Raw genomic sequence first — 16,444 nt, forward strand, 5'->3', positions numbered from 1 at the left:
AAGCCCCGGCAGCGTTGTAAAATTATCGTACTCATCGCATTGCATACTCGTAGTTTCTGCCCGATAACCATAGCATAAAACAACGAAGAAACATCAATAAATAACAGTTTGAACGATAAATATAATTTACTATCGTTATTTGTGTAGGTACGAGAATCTGAGGCTTAGAAATGATAAGTACAATGTTCGGAGTACGACAGTTTGACATCGCTGACCCCCCGCCATCATCATCATCATCATCATGCAACGGTGACAGATTGTTGTACTCTGCCTCTTATGTGTGCCGATTTCAGACACCAAAACTGCTTTCTTCACAAAAATAACTGCCTTCATATATGGTTATCGTTCAAATGGATAATGATTGGTGCTTCTTGGCAACAGTTATGGGCTAGAAACCGGTAAATACGCGCTCTGAGTACGATAATCTGGCAGCGGTGCCCCCGCCATGGCTCATGGCCATGTGTTCATCTCGGTCTTCTCCCGCGAGGCGCCGACGAGGGTGCACGGCAGGTGAGCGCTCCGTGTGATACTTGCTTTCTTACTCCTATATCTTGTTCCTGTGACTATATACGTGTGACGACTAATATACATCAGGTGGTTGACGGAATACAGGTGACAAGGACAGGTGTTTTATCCCATTTTACTAACATTTTGAGATTTGGTATTAGATACCGCATGGCTGCGTTTTTTTTTTTTTTTTTTTAGGTAATAGAAACAATATCTATTACTACAAAGCTTCTAGCCAATTTGGAATCATTGTTTGCCTCTTTAAATGTCCAGTTCAGGCCTACTATCTTTAATTGGGTGTGATTGTAGAGGTCGCTATCTTGAACTGGGTGTGATTCTAGAGGTCGCTTTCTTGAACTGGGTGTGATTCTAGAGGTCGCTGTCTTGAACTGGGTGTGATTCTAGAGGTCGCTGTCTTGAACTGGGTGTGATTCTAGAGGTCGCTGTCTTGAACTGGGTGTGATTCTAGAGGTCGCTTTCTTGAACTGGGTGTGATTCTAGAGGTCGCTTTCTTGAACTGGGTGTGATTCTAGAGGTCGCTTTCTTGAACTGGGTGTGATTCTAGAGGTCGCTTTCTTGAACTGGGTGTGATTCTAGAGGTTGCTGTCTTGAACTGGGTGTGATTCCAGAGGTTGCTGTCTTGAACTGGGTGTGATTCTAGAGGTCGCTTTCTTGAACTGGGTGTGATTCTAGAGGTCGCTATCTTGAACTGGGTGTGATTCTAGAGGTCGCTTTCTTGAACTGGGTGTGATTCTAGAGGTCGCTTTCTTGAACTGGGTGTGATTCTAGAGGTCGCTGTCTTGAACTGGGTGTGATTCTAGAGGTCGCTGTCTTGAACTGGGTGTGATTCTAGAGGTCGCTTTCTTGAACTGGGTGTGATTCTAGTTTTACCAACCTTGCGGGGTGTGCCGAATGAGAAAATAAAGAAAGCTACGAGTCTTCTCGTGTTCTCGATGTGGTGGCCGGTTCCAAACCTTTAATCATGTAGGATATCCAAAATTATGCCTGTTAGCATTCTTTTTAAGTATGTGGTTACTGAGATCATAATAATTAAAGTAATCACTTTACGCTCCCATAATGACCCAAACTGTCATCTACATAACATAGCCTTGCCAGGGATAGTAACCTGTTGCTGCCATGGGTGATCCAGCCCCAGGGGCGTATTTAGGACCTTGAAACATTGGGGGCTCAGCCCAGCATAAAATGTTGGGTGGTTGGAGGCAAGAAAAACGCGGAGTTTTTAGGGTAATTCTGAGGCCACTGACGTACATTAGGGCCAATTTGTGTGTTATTTTATTTACCAGTAACACCGAAAATATGGCACATGTCATAATAAAACTTTCAAGGTCATTATCAAATTATGGTAAAATGAATTCTTTCAGGTACGTTTACTGCAGAGAACAAGGCACTAAAAACTGATGAAACAATTTATTATAGTAAAATAAGGAACACCTGAATAAGTGAGCATCAAATAATTAGCAATCAGAAACTTCCATTTTTCACAAATTCATCTAGTTATTAAATTTATTCTGTTACTTAGGAGATTGAAAACTACAACTCGGCACCCTTACACTCAACTCTTATTTCTTGCCTTGAATTTTTTTTTGTCCATGTCTGGAAATTAAGCCACTAACACGTTCAATATAATACCCCGTTTTTTCATTAGGAAGATAAACAATTTGTAAACAATATTAATATTAATGGTAGCCACAACTTAAGCCTGAAGAAGAAATAACCTCACTCCAGCGGCAACAGTGATCAATTTATTTTTTTGCTCTTTTCACCTTTAAAAAAAAAGGAAGAAAAAAACTCAGCCTTTAGCCTTATAATAGATGTATTGTTTATCCCGTTATCATAGTCTAGGTAATCATAGCACGAAAGTAAATAATATAGCTTGTCAGGTTTCATCTCATGCTGCCTACTACTCTACTACTACCTTTTATAAATTTAGATGCTGGTTTTTACTCCTGCTATGTCATCATTTCATGCAGGCTGCAAGTTTATTTAACCCTTTCACTACGGCTAGGCCAAAATAGCGCCCTGCGCCATATCTGTGATCGCCGCGTGCACCAAATTTAGAATGTCGCCATTGAATAGAACAAGTTTTCAGCCATAACTCAACATAATCATGTATTATATATGAAAACATGCAGAATTAAATGGTGCACATAAAGAAACAAGTTAATTGATAATTTTGAGATGTAAGTATAAATATACAGAGATGAAATAACTCATACTGGCTAAAGCGAGCCAGGATACAGTATGCGCGTCCTCGGATATGATACGGTGCATGTAAGGACGCAGTATACATGTTCTTGTGTTGAAGGGGTTAATACAGAGTTAAAGATGCATTAAAAGCTTCTTTAACTGTTATGCTTTTAACTTATTTTTATATCAACGAAGTTCGATCTCACATAATTGTCAAGTAACTATATAATGACCACAGGATTCGGTAAATAATAACTGAATCCCTTGAAAATTGGAAAAATTACGGTCCCTCATCCCACTTTGAACTGCTGAATGCTTGAGCAATTCGGTGCAGTGTGCACATTTCCCATCATTACAGTATACATAACTACCATATTTTTTTAAGGAGTTAGTATGCCTTGTGTGACAAACACATTTGAGAACCACTCAGCTAGACTATGGCTGCTTGCTAGCTGGCTAAAGAGCCTTCTGCTTCACAAACCTGAGCTAACAGACAATGTAAAGGCAGCGGCAGTCTCCCGTCATGACTCATCTGCAGTTACAGCAACAGCAGGAAGTAACTCTTCCCCCGCCTGCTCTTGCCTTGCAGGCTGCAACTCATTGCCTTGGTCCCCTTTCTATTTGAATAAAGCTGCTTATATCCATAGCCTCACTCGGGTCTTGCTCGCCACTACCAAGATCAACAAGCTCTCGCTCACATGTGTGCGCAGGCCAGGATACTCACCTTGGCGGGCACCTAGCACCACTGCCTGACTGAAGGCTGGCAGGCGAGTGGCTGTGAACCGGACAGGAACAAACCGTATGATCTCCGTATGAGATCTATGAAATTAATTTCTGTTACTAACAGCTTAACAAGAATTAACATTTTGTATTGGCCTGGCTGGGGCTAAAAAAAAAAAAAAAAAAAAAAAAAAAAAAAAAAAAAAAGAGGAGATCCAGGGCTATACTTAAAACATTCGGGGCTATAGCCCTGAAAGCCCAGGCCTAACTACGCCACTGTCCCACCCCCAGGTGATGGTGCATGGTCCTCAGCGAACCACCTGTGCCTCAGATAACTGGTCACCACCCATTCAAATATTGCACAGTGAGTTGAGGCCCCCTTGTGGAGTAGTGGTGTAAGAAATTTCCTGATATTGAAATATTGCAAGTAGCACTTTTTTTTTACCCTTTTCTGCATGCTAGGATGTCACCCAAAACATGGTGTGGTTGCACTGACCCCAGCTCTAGTCAGCCAGTGTGCAAAATTGTGGAGGAATGTATTGACATATTTCAGTAGTGAAGCATCTTTATTGTCATGCTGCTTTTGTTACATTTATCAGGACCACCAGTGCCGTAAGAATTTCTAATTATTGTTGAAGAATCTGCCCGTTAGTAGCAGAGTTGACGTAGGCCTTTGCTGAGTCTGTTTGCTGGTGTAACTTCTGGGTCACTGGGACCAACTGTTTAATTGGTGTAACTCAATGGAACTTTTGCTTTTTTTTATATATATATATATATATATATATATATATATATATATATATATATATATATATATATATATATATATATATATATATATACACATTATGCCTATTAGCGGTAGGCTTCTTCCCGGTGGATCCTGATGGTTGGTCCAAGGCTTCTTTCCGGTGAGTCCTGATGGTCGGCCCAGCCCGTCCTGGCGCAGGCGAGTGTTTATAGTGGCGCCATCTTGCATTGGCTCATGCTGCCCTCCCAGAGCTCATCTTTGATCCTAGAATCTAGAGTCCGGGTTGATAGGTGGTCTTCTGGACAGCATGTGGGTAGTTTTAAGCCACTCGGCGGCAGCTGAAAAATCCCAGCTTGGTGGCACCGGGCGGGGATTGAACTCGCGTCCTCCTGAACACGGAGCCGTTACTCTGACGACTCAGCCACCGCTAATTAGGTGGGAAATGTGATAATCCATTGTGACTGCTGCCCATCAGCTCCGGCTTGAGCCTTTGTATCAAGTTTGGCGTTCCCTTAGGTGCAGAGAGCAACATGGAGACGCTATGTTTGGCCTCTTGTGGGGCTGTGAACACGACTCTCCATGACATGTTATTGAAGAGGATCATTGTCTGGTGTGGTGAAGACTGGTGAACAAAACTAATGTTGGCATTGTTGTTGCAGGTGCTGCCTCAGGACCAGGTCAGGGAGTGGCAGAACAAGTCCTTTCTTGTAAGTGGAAATTTGTTATGTTTCTTAATTTTCTAAAAGTAGAGCATATATAGGTTGAAAAAGAAATGGTTCAATTTTTTTGTTTCATTTGTTTCCATTGATATAATAGTAATTTAGGCCTTTTTTATGTACACCAGATGTTAGGAAGGTACAAAAATCTGACTTGTGAAAACTGAGTGCAGATTATAAATGATGATATGCGGGATACAGATAACCCTTCCCGACTAGACCTAGTATTTACAAAAACCGACACTGAAATCCATGACCTATGCTTCCTACCACCCATCGGCTTGAGTAAACATGCAGTTTTAACTTTTACCCTCACAACAGACCACAAAGTAAATGAACCTGATGGAAATGAATGGAAGCTGAACTATCACAAAGCTGACATACCTAAATTGCGGGAGGAATTTGCCAACACCGACTGGGCGAGCCTGTTTGCTGCCGAGCCAGTGAGTGAAAAATGGGAGATTTTTATGAAACACTACGCCAAGACTGTTCAGGCTTGTGTCCCACACTATAAAAGAAGCCAAGGAACCACCAGGCCCAAATGGATGACCAGAAGGTTACAGGCACTTATAGCCAAGAAGGAAGAAGCATGGCAGCAATACAGAACAAGGAGGACCGACACCCACAGAGAACAGTACATCAGACACAGAAACATAGTGACGAGAGAGGTGAGGACAGCCAAGTGGAACTACGAGAGACAGGTGGCTCTGGATTCTACAGAGAACCCAAAGCACTTCTGGGCCTATGTTCGTTCTAAGACTGGAACCAAAGAAAAACTTACAGCACTAAAGGATGACACCGGGAAACTAACAGAAAACGACAAAGAAACAGCGCAAGTCATGAACCGAGCCTTCAATACAGTGTTTATTAGGGAGAACATGGGTATTCCTATACCACCCCCAGATAATGTGCACCAGGGCCCCAAGATATCTACTGTATCTCTGACTAGAGGGGAATTAAAGTCAAGGCTGTCAGCACTCAATGCCTCCAAAGCCCCAGGTCCTGACGGAATTTCCCCCCTTGTGCTGAAGGAATGTGCCGACATTTTATGTGACCCCCTCCTTGACATCTTTAGATCATCCTTGAGCACTGGGGAAGTCCCGGAGGATTGGAGAAAGGCCAACATCTCTCCTATCTACAAAAAAGGATCGAAGACTGACCCACTCAATTACCGCCCTGTGTCCCTTACAAGTGTTGTGTCCAAGGTCTTAGAAGGGGTGATCCGTGAGGGTTTAGTACACTATTTGGCCACTCACGACCTTATAACGGACAGCCAACACGGCTTCCGGAAAAATAGAAGCTGCCTCACCAACCTCCTCTGCTACATTGACGACCTCGTCAATGCTGTGGACAGAGGAGACTGTGTCGATGTCAACTACCTGGACTGCGAGAAGGCATTTGACAGAGTTCCCCATGAGAGACTTGGCACTAAACTTAAGGCAATGGGTGTCGATGGGCTTCTCCTGAAATGGATCAAGAGCTTCCTGTCAGGACGGTACCACAGGGTCACTATCAGGACCTTCCACTCTGAATGGCTTCCTGTGCACAGCGGCGTTCCCCAAGGGACAGTTCTGGGCCCAGTGCTGTTCATCGTGTACATCAATGACCTGACCAGTCATCTGGAATCCAGCGTGAGCCTCTTTGCTGATGACGCCAAGATATACCGCACCATCCAGACACCTGAGGACCTTGCAATTCTGCAGAGGGACATGGCACGGCTGGATGATTGGAGCGCAAAGTGGCTGTTAACTTTAACTCCGAGAAATGCAAAACAATGCACGCTCGACTCAATCCTCAACAACACTACCAGCTCGGCAACAAGACCCTTCAAAAGTCATCCAAAGAAAAAGATCTCGGAGTCACAATTTCCAACGACCTCAAACCAGCCACTCACATAGCCACTATAGCGGCCAAAGCAAACAGCCGCCTTTGGCGTCATCAACAGGAACATTGTGGTTCTCAGCAGAAAGATCCTCCTCCCACTCTACCTAGCCCTGGTCCTCCCGATCCTTGATTACGGCGCCAAAGTGTGGTACCCACACCAGATAGGAGACATTCAGACCCTAGAAAAGGTGCAGAGGAGGGCGACAAAGCTGGTCCCGGAACTGTCCCACCTTCCATATGAAGAAAGGTGCAGCCAACTCGGTATCCAGACACTCAAGGACAGAAGAACGCGGGGGGACATGATAGAGACCTATAAGCTCCTGCACGGCTTTGAAGATGTCCCCTACACCAAATTCTTCCACCTTAACACCAATAACCTCAGGGGACACAGCCTTAAATTAGTGAGACCCGACCACTGGACAACCACCACCAAGGGAAATTGGTTTGCGATTAGAACCATCGACCACTGGAACGCCCTCCCTGAGAGCGTAGTAACAGCCCCCACGATAGCCACTTTTAAAGCACGATATGACAGACACATAAACAGACCATAACACTGGCTGACTTGACATAGAGGTGGGGATCACTACAAGAAGTTCTCTTCTTATTTCCCCACTACCATTTCATAGGTAAGCATTCATAGGTAAGCGAATAAACTTAAAACTAATGTAACTGCCCATCAGCTCCGGCTTGAGCCTTTATATCAAGTTTGGCGTTCCCTTAGGTGCAGAGAGCAACATGGAGACGCTATGTTTGGCCTCTTGTGGGGCTGTGAACACGACTCTCCATGACATGTTATTGAAGAGGATCATTGTCTGGTGTGGTAAAGACTGGTGAACAAAACTAATGGTGGCATTGTTGTTGCAGGTGCTGCCTCAGGACCAGGTCAGGGAGTGGCAGAACAAGTCCTTTCTTGTAAGTGGAAATTTGTGGTTTCTTAATTTACTAAAATTAGAGATTATAGGCTGAAGAAACGGTTCAATTTTTTTTGTTTCGTTTGTTTTAATTGATATAATGTAATTTAGGCGGTAAAGGTTCAGTACAACCCCGGCGCCTTAATTTTGGTCTATATTCTTCCAAACCTTCACAAAACCCTTCGCATACATTTAATACATTAGTAGAAAGTGGCGGACAAATACCGCCACCTGTTTTAGGGTGGTTAGTGATGGTCGTGAAAAGGCATATATCTACATGTTCTGGCGGCGGCGGTGGCCATTGGTAGGTGAGCAGTGTTGCCAATGATCCAACGCTTGGTTAGTGATTAGCCCACGCATGTGAGACCAGGTCCACCATGTGTTTATTTATTTTATTTTTTTATTATTATATTTTTTTTTTAGAACATGCACCTTTACCCAAGGGGTTTAGTGAAGGTTTGGACCGGGTATACTATTAGGTAAAGGTGTGTGTTCTAAAAAAAAAAAATATATATAATGATTACCACGTGTGGTGGACCTGGTCTCACACGTGTGGGCTAGTCGCTAACCTAGCGTACCATCGCTAATTGGATAGTTGACAACACTGCTCACCTCCCAATGGCTGCCGCCACTGCCAAAACATGTAGGTATATGCCTTTTCACTACCTACTGCCATAGCTAACCACCCTAAAACAGGTGGCGGTATTTGTTCGCCACTTTTTACTAATGTATTATATGTATGTAAAGGGTTTTGTGAAGGTTTGGAAGAAAATAGACCAATATTAAGGTGCTGGAGCTATTCTGAACCTTTACCATTTAGGCCTTTTTTATGTACACCAGATGTGAGGAAGGTACAAAAATCTGACTTGTGAAAACTGAGTGCAGATTATAAATGATGAATAAACTTAAAACTAACATAACTGCCCATCAGCTCCAGCTTGAGCCTTTGTATCAAGTTTGGCGTTCCCTTAGGTGCAGAGAGCAACATGGAGACGCTATGTTTGGCCTCTTGTGGGGCTGTGAACACGACTCTCCATGACATGTTATTGAAGAGGATCATTGTCTGGTGTGGTAAAGACTGGTGAACAAAACTAATGTTGGCATTGTTGTTGCAGGTGCTGCCTCAGGACCAGGTCAGGGAGTGGCAGAACAAGTCCTTTCTTGTAAGTGGAAATTTGTTATGTTTAAGTTACTAAAATTAAAGCATATAGGCTGAAGAAGAAACTGTTCATTTTTTTGTTTTGTTTGTTTTAATTGATATAATAGTAATTTACTATCTATATCAGACCCTTTGACATACTGTTTTTTGCAAAAATCTTTCAAACGATGACTGGGTTCAGCATGGTGCTTGGCACAGATTGTTTCACATACTCCGCTAATTTTTGACGCTATTGTGCATTGCCAGATGCGGTTAATTATGTCATTTACTTTTGACTGTGATGGCAAAACCTACGTGAGCCACTTACACATTTGAACAGGTAAGGCGTGACGTATTTGTGACGTGTATCCACCAACTATCTCCACCCCTGGCTTCCCCTACTCCCATCCCTCCCTTTCCCTACCTCCTACCCTCCTCCTCCCCTGCACTCTCTCCCCCCGCCCTCTTACTCCCCCATACCTCCTCTCTCTCCCACTTGCGCTGTACACGAGATATGAATCCATGCACACGTATGGCTTGAATTAATGACAGATAAATATAAATTATATGACGTCTGCATCAGCATCAACAGTGATGACGAGGATGACCGTTTGTCGATGGTGATGAATATTAGTAACATGTGGTCAGTTATTTACATTATTAATCCACCCATCATATACTCACTGTATTTTTGTATGTTATGATTTTTTAACATATCCACATGAACCCATATCGTATGGCAGTCTTTTCCTAACCTCAGAATAAATGATTCATATATTTCTCCAATTTCGTTTCACGTTTTTACTCTGCAATGAATTCCCACTTCAATTCCACCCTTATTCCTTTGTCTCTTATGCCACTTCCCATAGCTACCTACATCATCCCATAATACGCTCAACGCAACCTGTGGGAAGGAGGGTCATATTCTATATTCGTATAACTTTCAATGGTTGTTTAATTGCTAAACAAACCTTATACATCACTTAAGCAACATCCAGTGACGCTGGAACAGGAATCAGGGTCGTGTGCATAAAACACCCTACCATACTTAGCATATACTTTCGAGTTTCCATTATAGACAAGTCATATGTGTGCATAGCTTCACATCTCATGTACACCGAGAGAGAGAGAGAGAGAGAGAGAGAAGGGACGTATGGGGAAAAAGAGGGCGGGAGAGGAGGAGGGTAGGAGGGAGATAAAGGGAGGGATGGGAGTAGGTGAAGCCAGGGGTGGAGGTAGTTGGTGGATACACTTCACAAATACATCACGCCTCACCTGTTCGAATGTGTAAGTGGCTCATGCAGGTTTTGCCATCACAGTCAAGAGTAAATGCCATAATTAACCGCATCTGGCAATGCACAATAGCATCAAAAATTAGTGGAGTGTATGAAACAATCTGTGTCAAAGCACCGTGCTGAACTGAGTCTTCATTTGAAAGATAATTTGCAAAAAACGGTATGTCATAGGGTCTGATATGGATAGTAGGCCTTTTTTATGTACACCAGATGTGAGGAAGGTACAAAAATCTGACTTGTGAAAACTGAGTGCAGATTATAAATGATGAATAAACTTAAAACTAACATAACTGCCCATCAGCTCCAGCTTGAGCCTTTGTATCAAGTTTGGCGTTCCCTTAGGTGCAGAGAGCAACATGGAGACGCTATGTTTGGCCTCTTGTGGGGCTGTGAACACGACTCTCCATGACATGTTATTGAAGAGGATCATTGTCTGGTGTGGTAAAGACTGGTGAACAAAACTAATGTTGGCATTGTTGTTGCAGGTGCTGCCTCAGGACCAGGTCAGGGAGTGGCAGAACAAGTCCTTTCTTGTAAGTGGAAATTTGTTGTTTCTTAATTTACTATAACAGTAATAGGTTGAAAGAACAGTTTTTCAATTCTTTGTTTCCTTTTAATTGATATAGAAATTTAGGCCCTGAATTTTTTTTTTTTTTTTTTTTTTTTTTTTGTAAATTTATGTACACCGGATGTGAGGAAGGTGCAAAAATCTGATTTGAGAAAACTGACTGCAGATTATATCATTATAAATGGTGAATAAACTTAAAACTATCAACATTTAGTGGTCTTTTTTTTATGCCCTTGAGCTGCTTCCCTTCCTGTAAAAAAAAAAAAAAAAAAAAAAAAAATCATCTGAGATGGTGGACTACACATTAATACGCATGCCTTTACAACAACTGCCCATCAGCTCCGGCTTGAGCCTTTGTACCAAGCTTGGCGTTCCCTTAGGTGCAGAGAGCAACATGGAGACGCTATGTTTTTTCCCCTTGTGGGGCTGTGAACACGACTCCATGACATGCTTCTGAACGAGAGCATTGTCTGGTGTGGTGAAGAATAGTGAACACAACTAATGGTGGCTTTGTTGTTGCAGGTGCTGCCTCAGGACCAGGTCAGGGAGTCAGGATTAGACTTTTTCTGTAAGTGGATGGATATGTTTTAATGTTTCATAATTTTACTAAGAACCACAGATGAGTAGAGGAAGGAATGAATAGTTCAATTTACTGATAATGTTTGTCTTTTCTGTTTATAATGCAAATAGCAATTTAGGTCCTAACAGTTAAATTTGTTATTTCACTTGGCATCATGTGACTACCCAAGTACGCATGCCTTTATTATATAATTATCTGCCCATCAGCTCCGGCTTGAGCCTTTGTATCAAGCTTGGCGTTCCCTTTAGTGCAGAGAGCAACATGGAGACAGTGTTTTGGCCTCTTGTGTGGCTCTGAATAAAACTCTCCATGACATGTTTGGCCAGATAGGCAGTGTGGGGGAGGCTGGCAGACACAGACTAATGGTGCTGGTCTTCTTGCAGGTGCTGGCTTGGTGAGGGCGTGAAGGTGGTCCACTGAGGATACTCTGGAGCAGTGTTACTTTAGGTGGGCATGGTAATTGGGGTCCAGACAAAACCCCAGCTGTTATATTTCTTCGGTTTTCATACTTTATTTCATTTACACTAATTAGAAGAAAACATAATTAATATAATACTGAAGTTGATAATTAAAAATATTTGCTTGAATGATTTACTCAACCTGGTCATCATTTTTTCTACTTGATTAAAAGAGGTGGTTATTGGTTTGGTTAAAGGTTGGGTTGAGCAGCTCACCCCCCGAAGGAGATATGTTAGGATTGGTTAGATTTCAAGTTATTATTTTCAGTAAATAGTTTATTTGCCTCACTTCTCAGTTTTGTCCTACACATGCTCACACACACCTATGATTCGTTGTGAAGTACGTGGCATGTATATTAATTGACTTCAGAACATGGAAACATTCTGGCTATTTGATTGGAACCCAGTCACATCATTTTCAAGAAATATAAAAGGTTACTTGGTAACTAAATATTTCAATCTGTAGCATAAAATATCTGCCCATCAGCTCCGGCTTGAGCCTTTGTATCAAGTTTGGCGTTCCCTTAGGTGCAGAGAGCAACATGGAGACGCTATGTTTGGCCTCTTGTGGGGCTGTGAACACGACTCTCCATGACATATTTAGCTAGCAAGCACCAGCAGTGTAGTGTGTGGCTGATGAGCCAGGCTGACTGTGAGCTTGTTCCAGGTGGCAGTGCAGACGCAGGATCCGGAATGGCGCTGTTTTTCTGAGCCTCCCTTCATCAGCAGCATGGTGTAGTACCGGTAAGTCTGTAGCTAGACATTTAGATGTTTTGATTTCAATGGAATATTCTGTGTATTAGTGGAGTAATTTGTTTCTAGTATTATTATTTATATTTTACAGCATCATTATAGAATTATTGTGAATGCTGATCAATTAAAAAGAGAAATCTATGCTGTATATTATTTTCCTTCTCATAACCTTTAATGGCTGGGTGAGTCTGATGCTAACTGCACCGTCTAGGTATTTTGCTCACGCTGACACTTATTCTCTCAAATTTTATGAAAACTGCTGAAGCACTACAAATAAGACTATGACTAAGAATGTAAGGAGTCTGCAAAAGGCTGGTTGGCCCATACAAGGCAACTCCTGTAAGCCTTATCTCACTATCCCTGAATTTGTCCAACATCATCTTTAATGCATCTATGGTATTGGCACCCACAACATGACTGCCTAGCCTGTTGCACTCATCCACCACTTTACTGGTAAACCAATTCTTGCTTATGTCTTCAGTGAATCTGAATTTAACTTAAAACTGTTGCTAAGTGTTCTTCCCATGGAGATAGAATTGGAGGAGTCAACATCAGCTGCCAAAATGTCATTTTTAGGGCCGCAAGGTTGTGGACACCTGCCGGCGTTGGGTGTTGTCAGGTCAGGCTCCCCCTTAATGGGCTTGGCCAGGCTGTCAGGTGTTGTCAGGTCAGCAGGTATTTATGAAATACTCTTAGATCTACCGCATCAATAAATGTTCAGTACTCAAAAACACCACCATCATAATGAATGCGACAGGGTCTGAGGTAATGGATGTGAGCTCTCACCTGGATATCTCATCTTGCGCCCTGAAATTACCTCAATTTACCTCAATGAATGGGATTAGCGGGCTGTGTCGACTCCTCCAATTCTACCTCCATGGTTCTACCTGCCTCTTGCAACCAAAACTTTTATTAACCCGGTAGCTACGGCGATCATGTTTCTTAAAGACCCCTCTAAGCGAATTAATGAGAAAATCACTCGCACCAACCAATATGTATCGATGCATTTGTGGCCCATCGCTGGTACGCGGTACAGACACATTTAGCCTGTCGTGGCTACTATTTAAGCCCTTCATCCATTTGTAAACCTCCATCAAGTCTTCGTAACCTTCGCTTTTCTAGAGTTTAGATTTAACGAAGTGTAGGATAAAGGAAGAGGTGACCGAGTTTAAATGTTCAGGGATTTATATGTAAGCATGGCAGTATGGAAGGTGAGGTGAGGGAAAAGAAAAGTGAAGGGCAGACAGATGGTGGGTGCATTGGAGAGAGTTATGAAAGGAAGTATGAGGATGGAGGTAATGAGGGGAATAAGGAATTGTATTATCCTGCCAGCTCTGTCATGCTTCAGAGACGTGGACATGGAATGCAGCACAGCAATTGAGAATACGTGTAGTGGGGATAAGCCTGCTACCTGCTTCGGCAAGCTCTTATCATGGAAGGTCACTCATATGCCACAACCCATGCATTTTCTGCATACTTTTTGCGGGTACTGTAAGAAGTGCATGTGGTGTGTCAGGATGGGATGGAGAAAGTAATGAAAGCATGTATGAGTGGTTTGGTATGGGTGTGACAGTGAATGGAGTGGAGTGGGTGAAGCGTGGTGCATTGAGATGGTTTGGACACGTGATGAGAACGGGGGAGAATGAATTCGTGAAGAGAATGTATGAGGGAGGGGGTGTCAGGAGAAGACCACCTGTAAAGTGGATCAATAGGGTGAGAGTTGGATGTAGCAGAATAATGTGCTGAGAGGGAGTGCCAGAACAGGGAGATGGAGACACTTCTGCCACAGCCACCCCCTGGAGGGAAGTCCCTGCGAGGGAGCAAGGCATCAGAGTTGTAGACAGATAAATAGATTTAATTTCTTTAGACTAATCTCATAAGGCAAGTTTCTCACCTTTTGACTCTTATTTTTCGTAGTTCTCTGTCCAGATTCTAACATCTTGATATCCATTCTATAGTAGGGTGACCAGAACTGAACTGCTATTCAAGATGAGGGCTAACTGGTAAGTAAAGTTTGAGGACATTGACAATTAGATAGCTGCTGAGCTCAAGATAAGGGCAAAGTGCACAGCGCTCAGCCTTATGCCAAGAGATTGAGTTAAGAATTCGAGGGGTTTTCTGACACTGGTGTCATCCTGTTTCTCCCCTGAAGAATATGCTGCTGGAGGAATCTGTTTTCTCAACTTGCCTTTAAAAGCAGAAGAGCTGCAGCACCATTAGCATTCTTTGGAGTTTCTGTGTTCCTGAAAGATAGAACAGCTGGTCAGGGTTTGATTTTATTAAGAGAGATAGGATGCAGGAGTATGTTAGGGAGAGGGGTGAACGATCCTTGGGAAACTTTGAGCAGGCAAGGTGGGAGTGTCTGGATAGAGAAAGATGGAAACTTCTGCCGTGATGATGATGATGATATCAAAATGTTAGAATTGATACAGAGGAGGATGACTAAGATGATTCACGGGTTAAGAAACTTGCCATATGAGAAAAGACTTAAGCAATTAGACTTTCATTCTCTAGAAAGGCAAAGGGTGTGAGAAGACTTGATTGAAGTTTATAAATGAATGAAGGGCTTAGTAAGGGGATATTAATAAGGTTCTGATTGTAAGAGAATGGGGTAGGACACTTGGTAATGGGTTTAAACTTGATAAATTCAGATTCAACAAGGACATAGGCAAGAAGTGATTTACCAACAGAGTGGTGGATGAGTGAAATGGGCTTGACAGTCATGTAAGTGCCAATACGATAGTCTATCCATCTATCTATACCTCCGACACCTTACTCCCTTGCGGGAACTTCCCTTCAGGGGGTGGTTGTGGCAGAAGTTTCTCCATCTCTCCCTGTTCTGGCACTCCCTCTCAGCACATTCAATCCTGCTACTTCCAACTCTCTCGCTCCAATACTCACCCTATTGATCCATTTCACAGGTGGTCTTCCCCTAACACCCCCTCCCTCAATCCTTCCCTCATACACTCTCTTCACAAATTCATTCTCCCCTGTTTTCATCACATCTCCAAACCATCTCAATGCACCACGCTTCACCCACTCCACCACTCCACACTCCACCCCTTTCACTGTCACACCCATACCAAACAACTCATACACACTTTCATGACTTTCTCCATCCCATCCTGACACACCACATGCACCTCTTATGTAACTCATTTCCACTGCACATATTCTTGATTGCTGTGCTGCATTCCATCATCCACGTCTCTGATGCATGACAGAGTTGGCAGGATAATACTATTCCTTATTCCATTCTACCTCCATGCTCACACTTCTTCCTTTCATAACTCTCTCCAAAGCACCCACCACCTGTCTGCCCTTCACTTCTCTTTTCCCTCACCTCACCCTCCATACTGCCATGCTTACGTATAAATCCCTAAATATTTAAACTCGGTCACCTCCTCCTTTCTCTCCTCCCCTAACCTTATCCTACACTTCGTTGTACCCTGTGCTCTAATTCTGTACGGCTTTGCAAAATCAATGACCTGTCCTCTCGCCCTCTCAAATACCATAACTTTACTCTTTCCAGCATTCTCTCTTAGCTTTCTCCTCTTACACACCCTGTCAAACTCATCCACTATCCTCTGCAGCATACCCTCATTCTCTGCCAACAACACTCATCTGCAAACAGGCTTGCAACAAATGACTCCTCTGTACCTTTCACTTTGGGTGCTGTCAGTGCTGATGACAAAAATGAAGATATATATGAGTCATACAGTGAGCTCTTTGATTACATCAGAATGGAACTTTTCGGTACCCCAAAGGTCCTGATAAAGACTGATGTTACCTCTAGACTTGTGACATCCATGAAGAGCTTGGGTGTAGACCAAGTGCAGGACTCCACCAAAAAGCACCTGCAGCGAAGGATTGAAAAGGAGTTTGGCGGATCTCTTCACATCATCCCAGATCATAATGGCAAAGTTCTCATCTATCCAGACAGCTTAACTGT

General features: G+C 43.0%; 1 protein-coding gene and 1 long non-coding RNA gene across 20 annotated transcripts; both read left to right on the forward strand.

The window, feature by feature from the left end:
• Positions 1–427: 427 nt before the first annotated feature.
• On the forward strand, positions 428–12,633 carry LOC127007691 (uncharacterized). Of its 14 annotated transcripts, XM_050878912.1 has the most exons (9): positions 481–510; positions 3,727–3,799; positions 4,846–4,893; positions 7,654–7,701; positions 8,816–8,863; positions 10,619–10,666; positions 11,224–11,269; positions 11,665–11,728; positions 12,407–12,633. In XM_050878912.1, exons 2-8 carry the CDS (start codon positions 3,737–3,739, stop codon positions 11,685–11,687), a joined length of 324 nt encoding a protein of 107 aa, XP_050734869.1. In that variant the 5' UTR covers positions 481–510; positions 3,727–3,736; the 3' UTR covers positions 11,688–11,728; positions 12,407–12,633. The 14 variants fall into 14 exon arrangements, with proteins under 14 accessions (XP_050734880.1, XP_050734867.1, XP_050734870.1 ...); XM_050878921.1 differs by lacking the exon at positions 10,619–10,666; XM_050878920.1 differs by lacking the exon at positions 8,816–8,863.
• LOC127007693 (uncharacterized) lies at positions 517–3,720 on the forward strand. Of its 6 annotated transcripts, none has more exons than XR_007760389.1 (3): positions 517–978; positions 1,107–1,266; positions 1,331–3,720. It is a non-coding gene; the product is annotated as an uncharacterized LOC127007693 (long non-coding RNA). The 6 variants fall into 6 exon arrangements; XR_007760390.1 differs by having other exon boundaries at positions 1,107–1,202; XR_007760387.1 differs by having other exon boundaries at positions 1,107–1,170; positions 1,267–3,720.
• Positions 12,634–16,444: the final 3,811 nt, after the last annotated feature.

The sequence above is a fragment of the Eriocheir sinensis genome, chromosome 36 (genome assembly GCF_024679095.1).
Source record: "Eriocheir sinensis breed Jianghai 21 chromosome 36, ASM2467909v1, whole genome shotgun sequence".
Lineage (NCBI taxonomy): Eukaryota > Metazoa > Arthropoda > Malacostraca > Decapoda > Varunidae > Eriocheir > Eriocheir sinensis.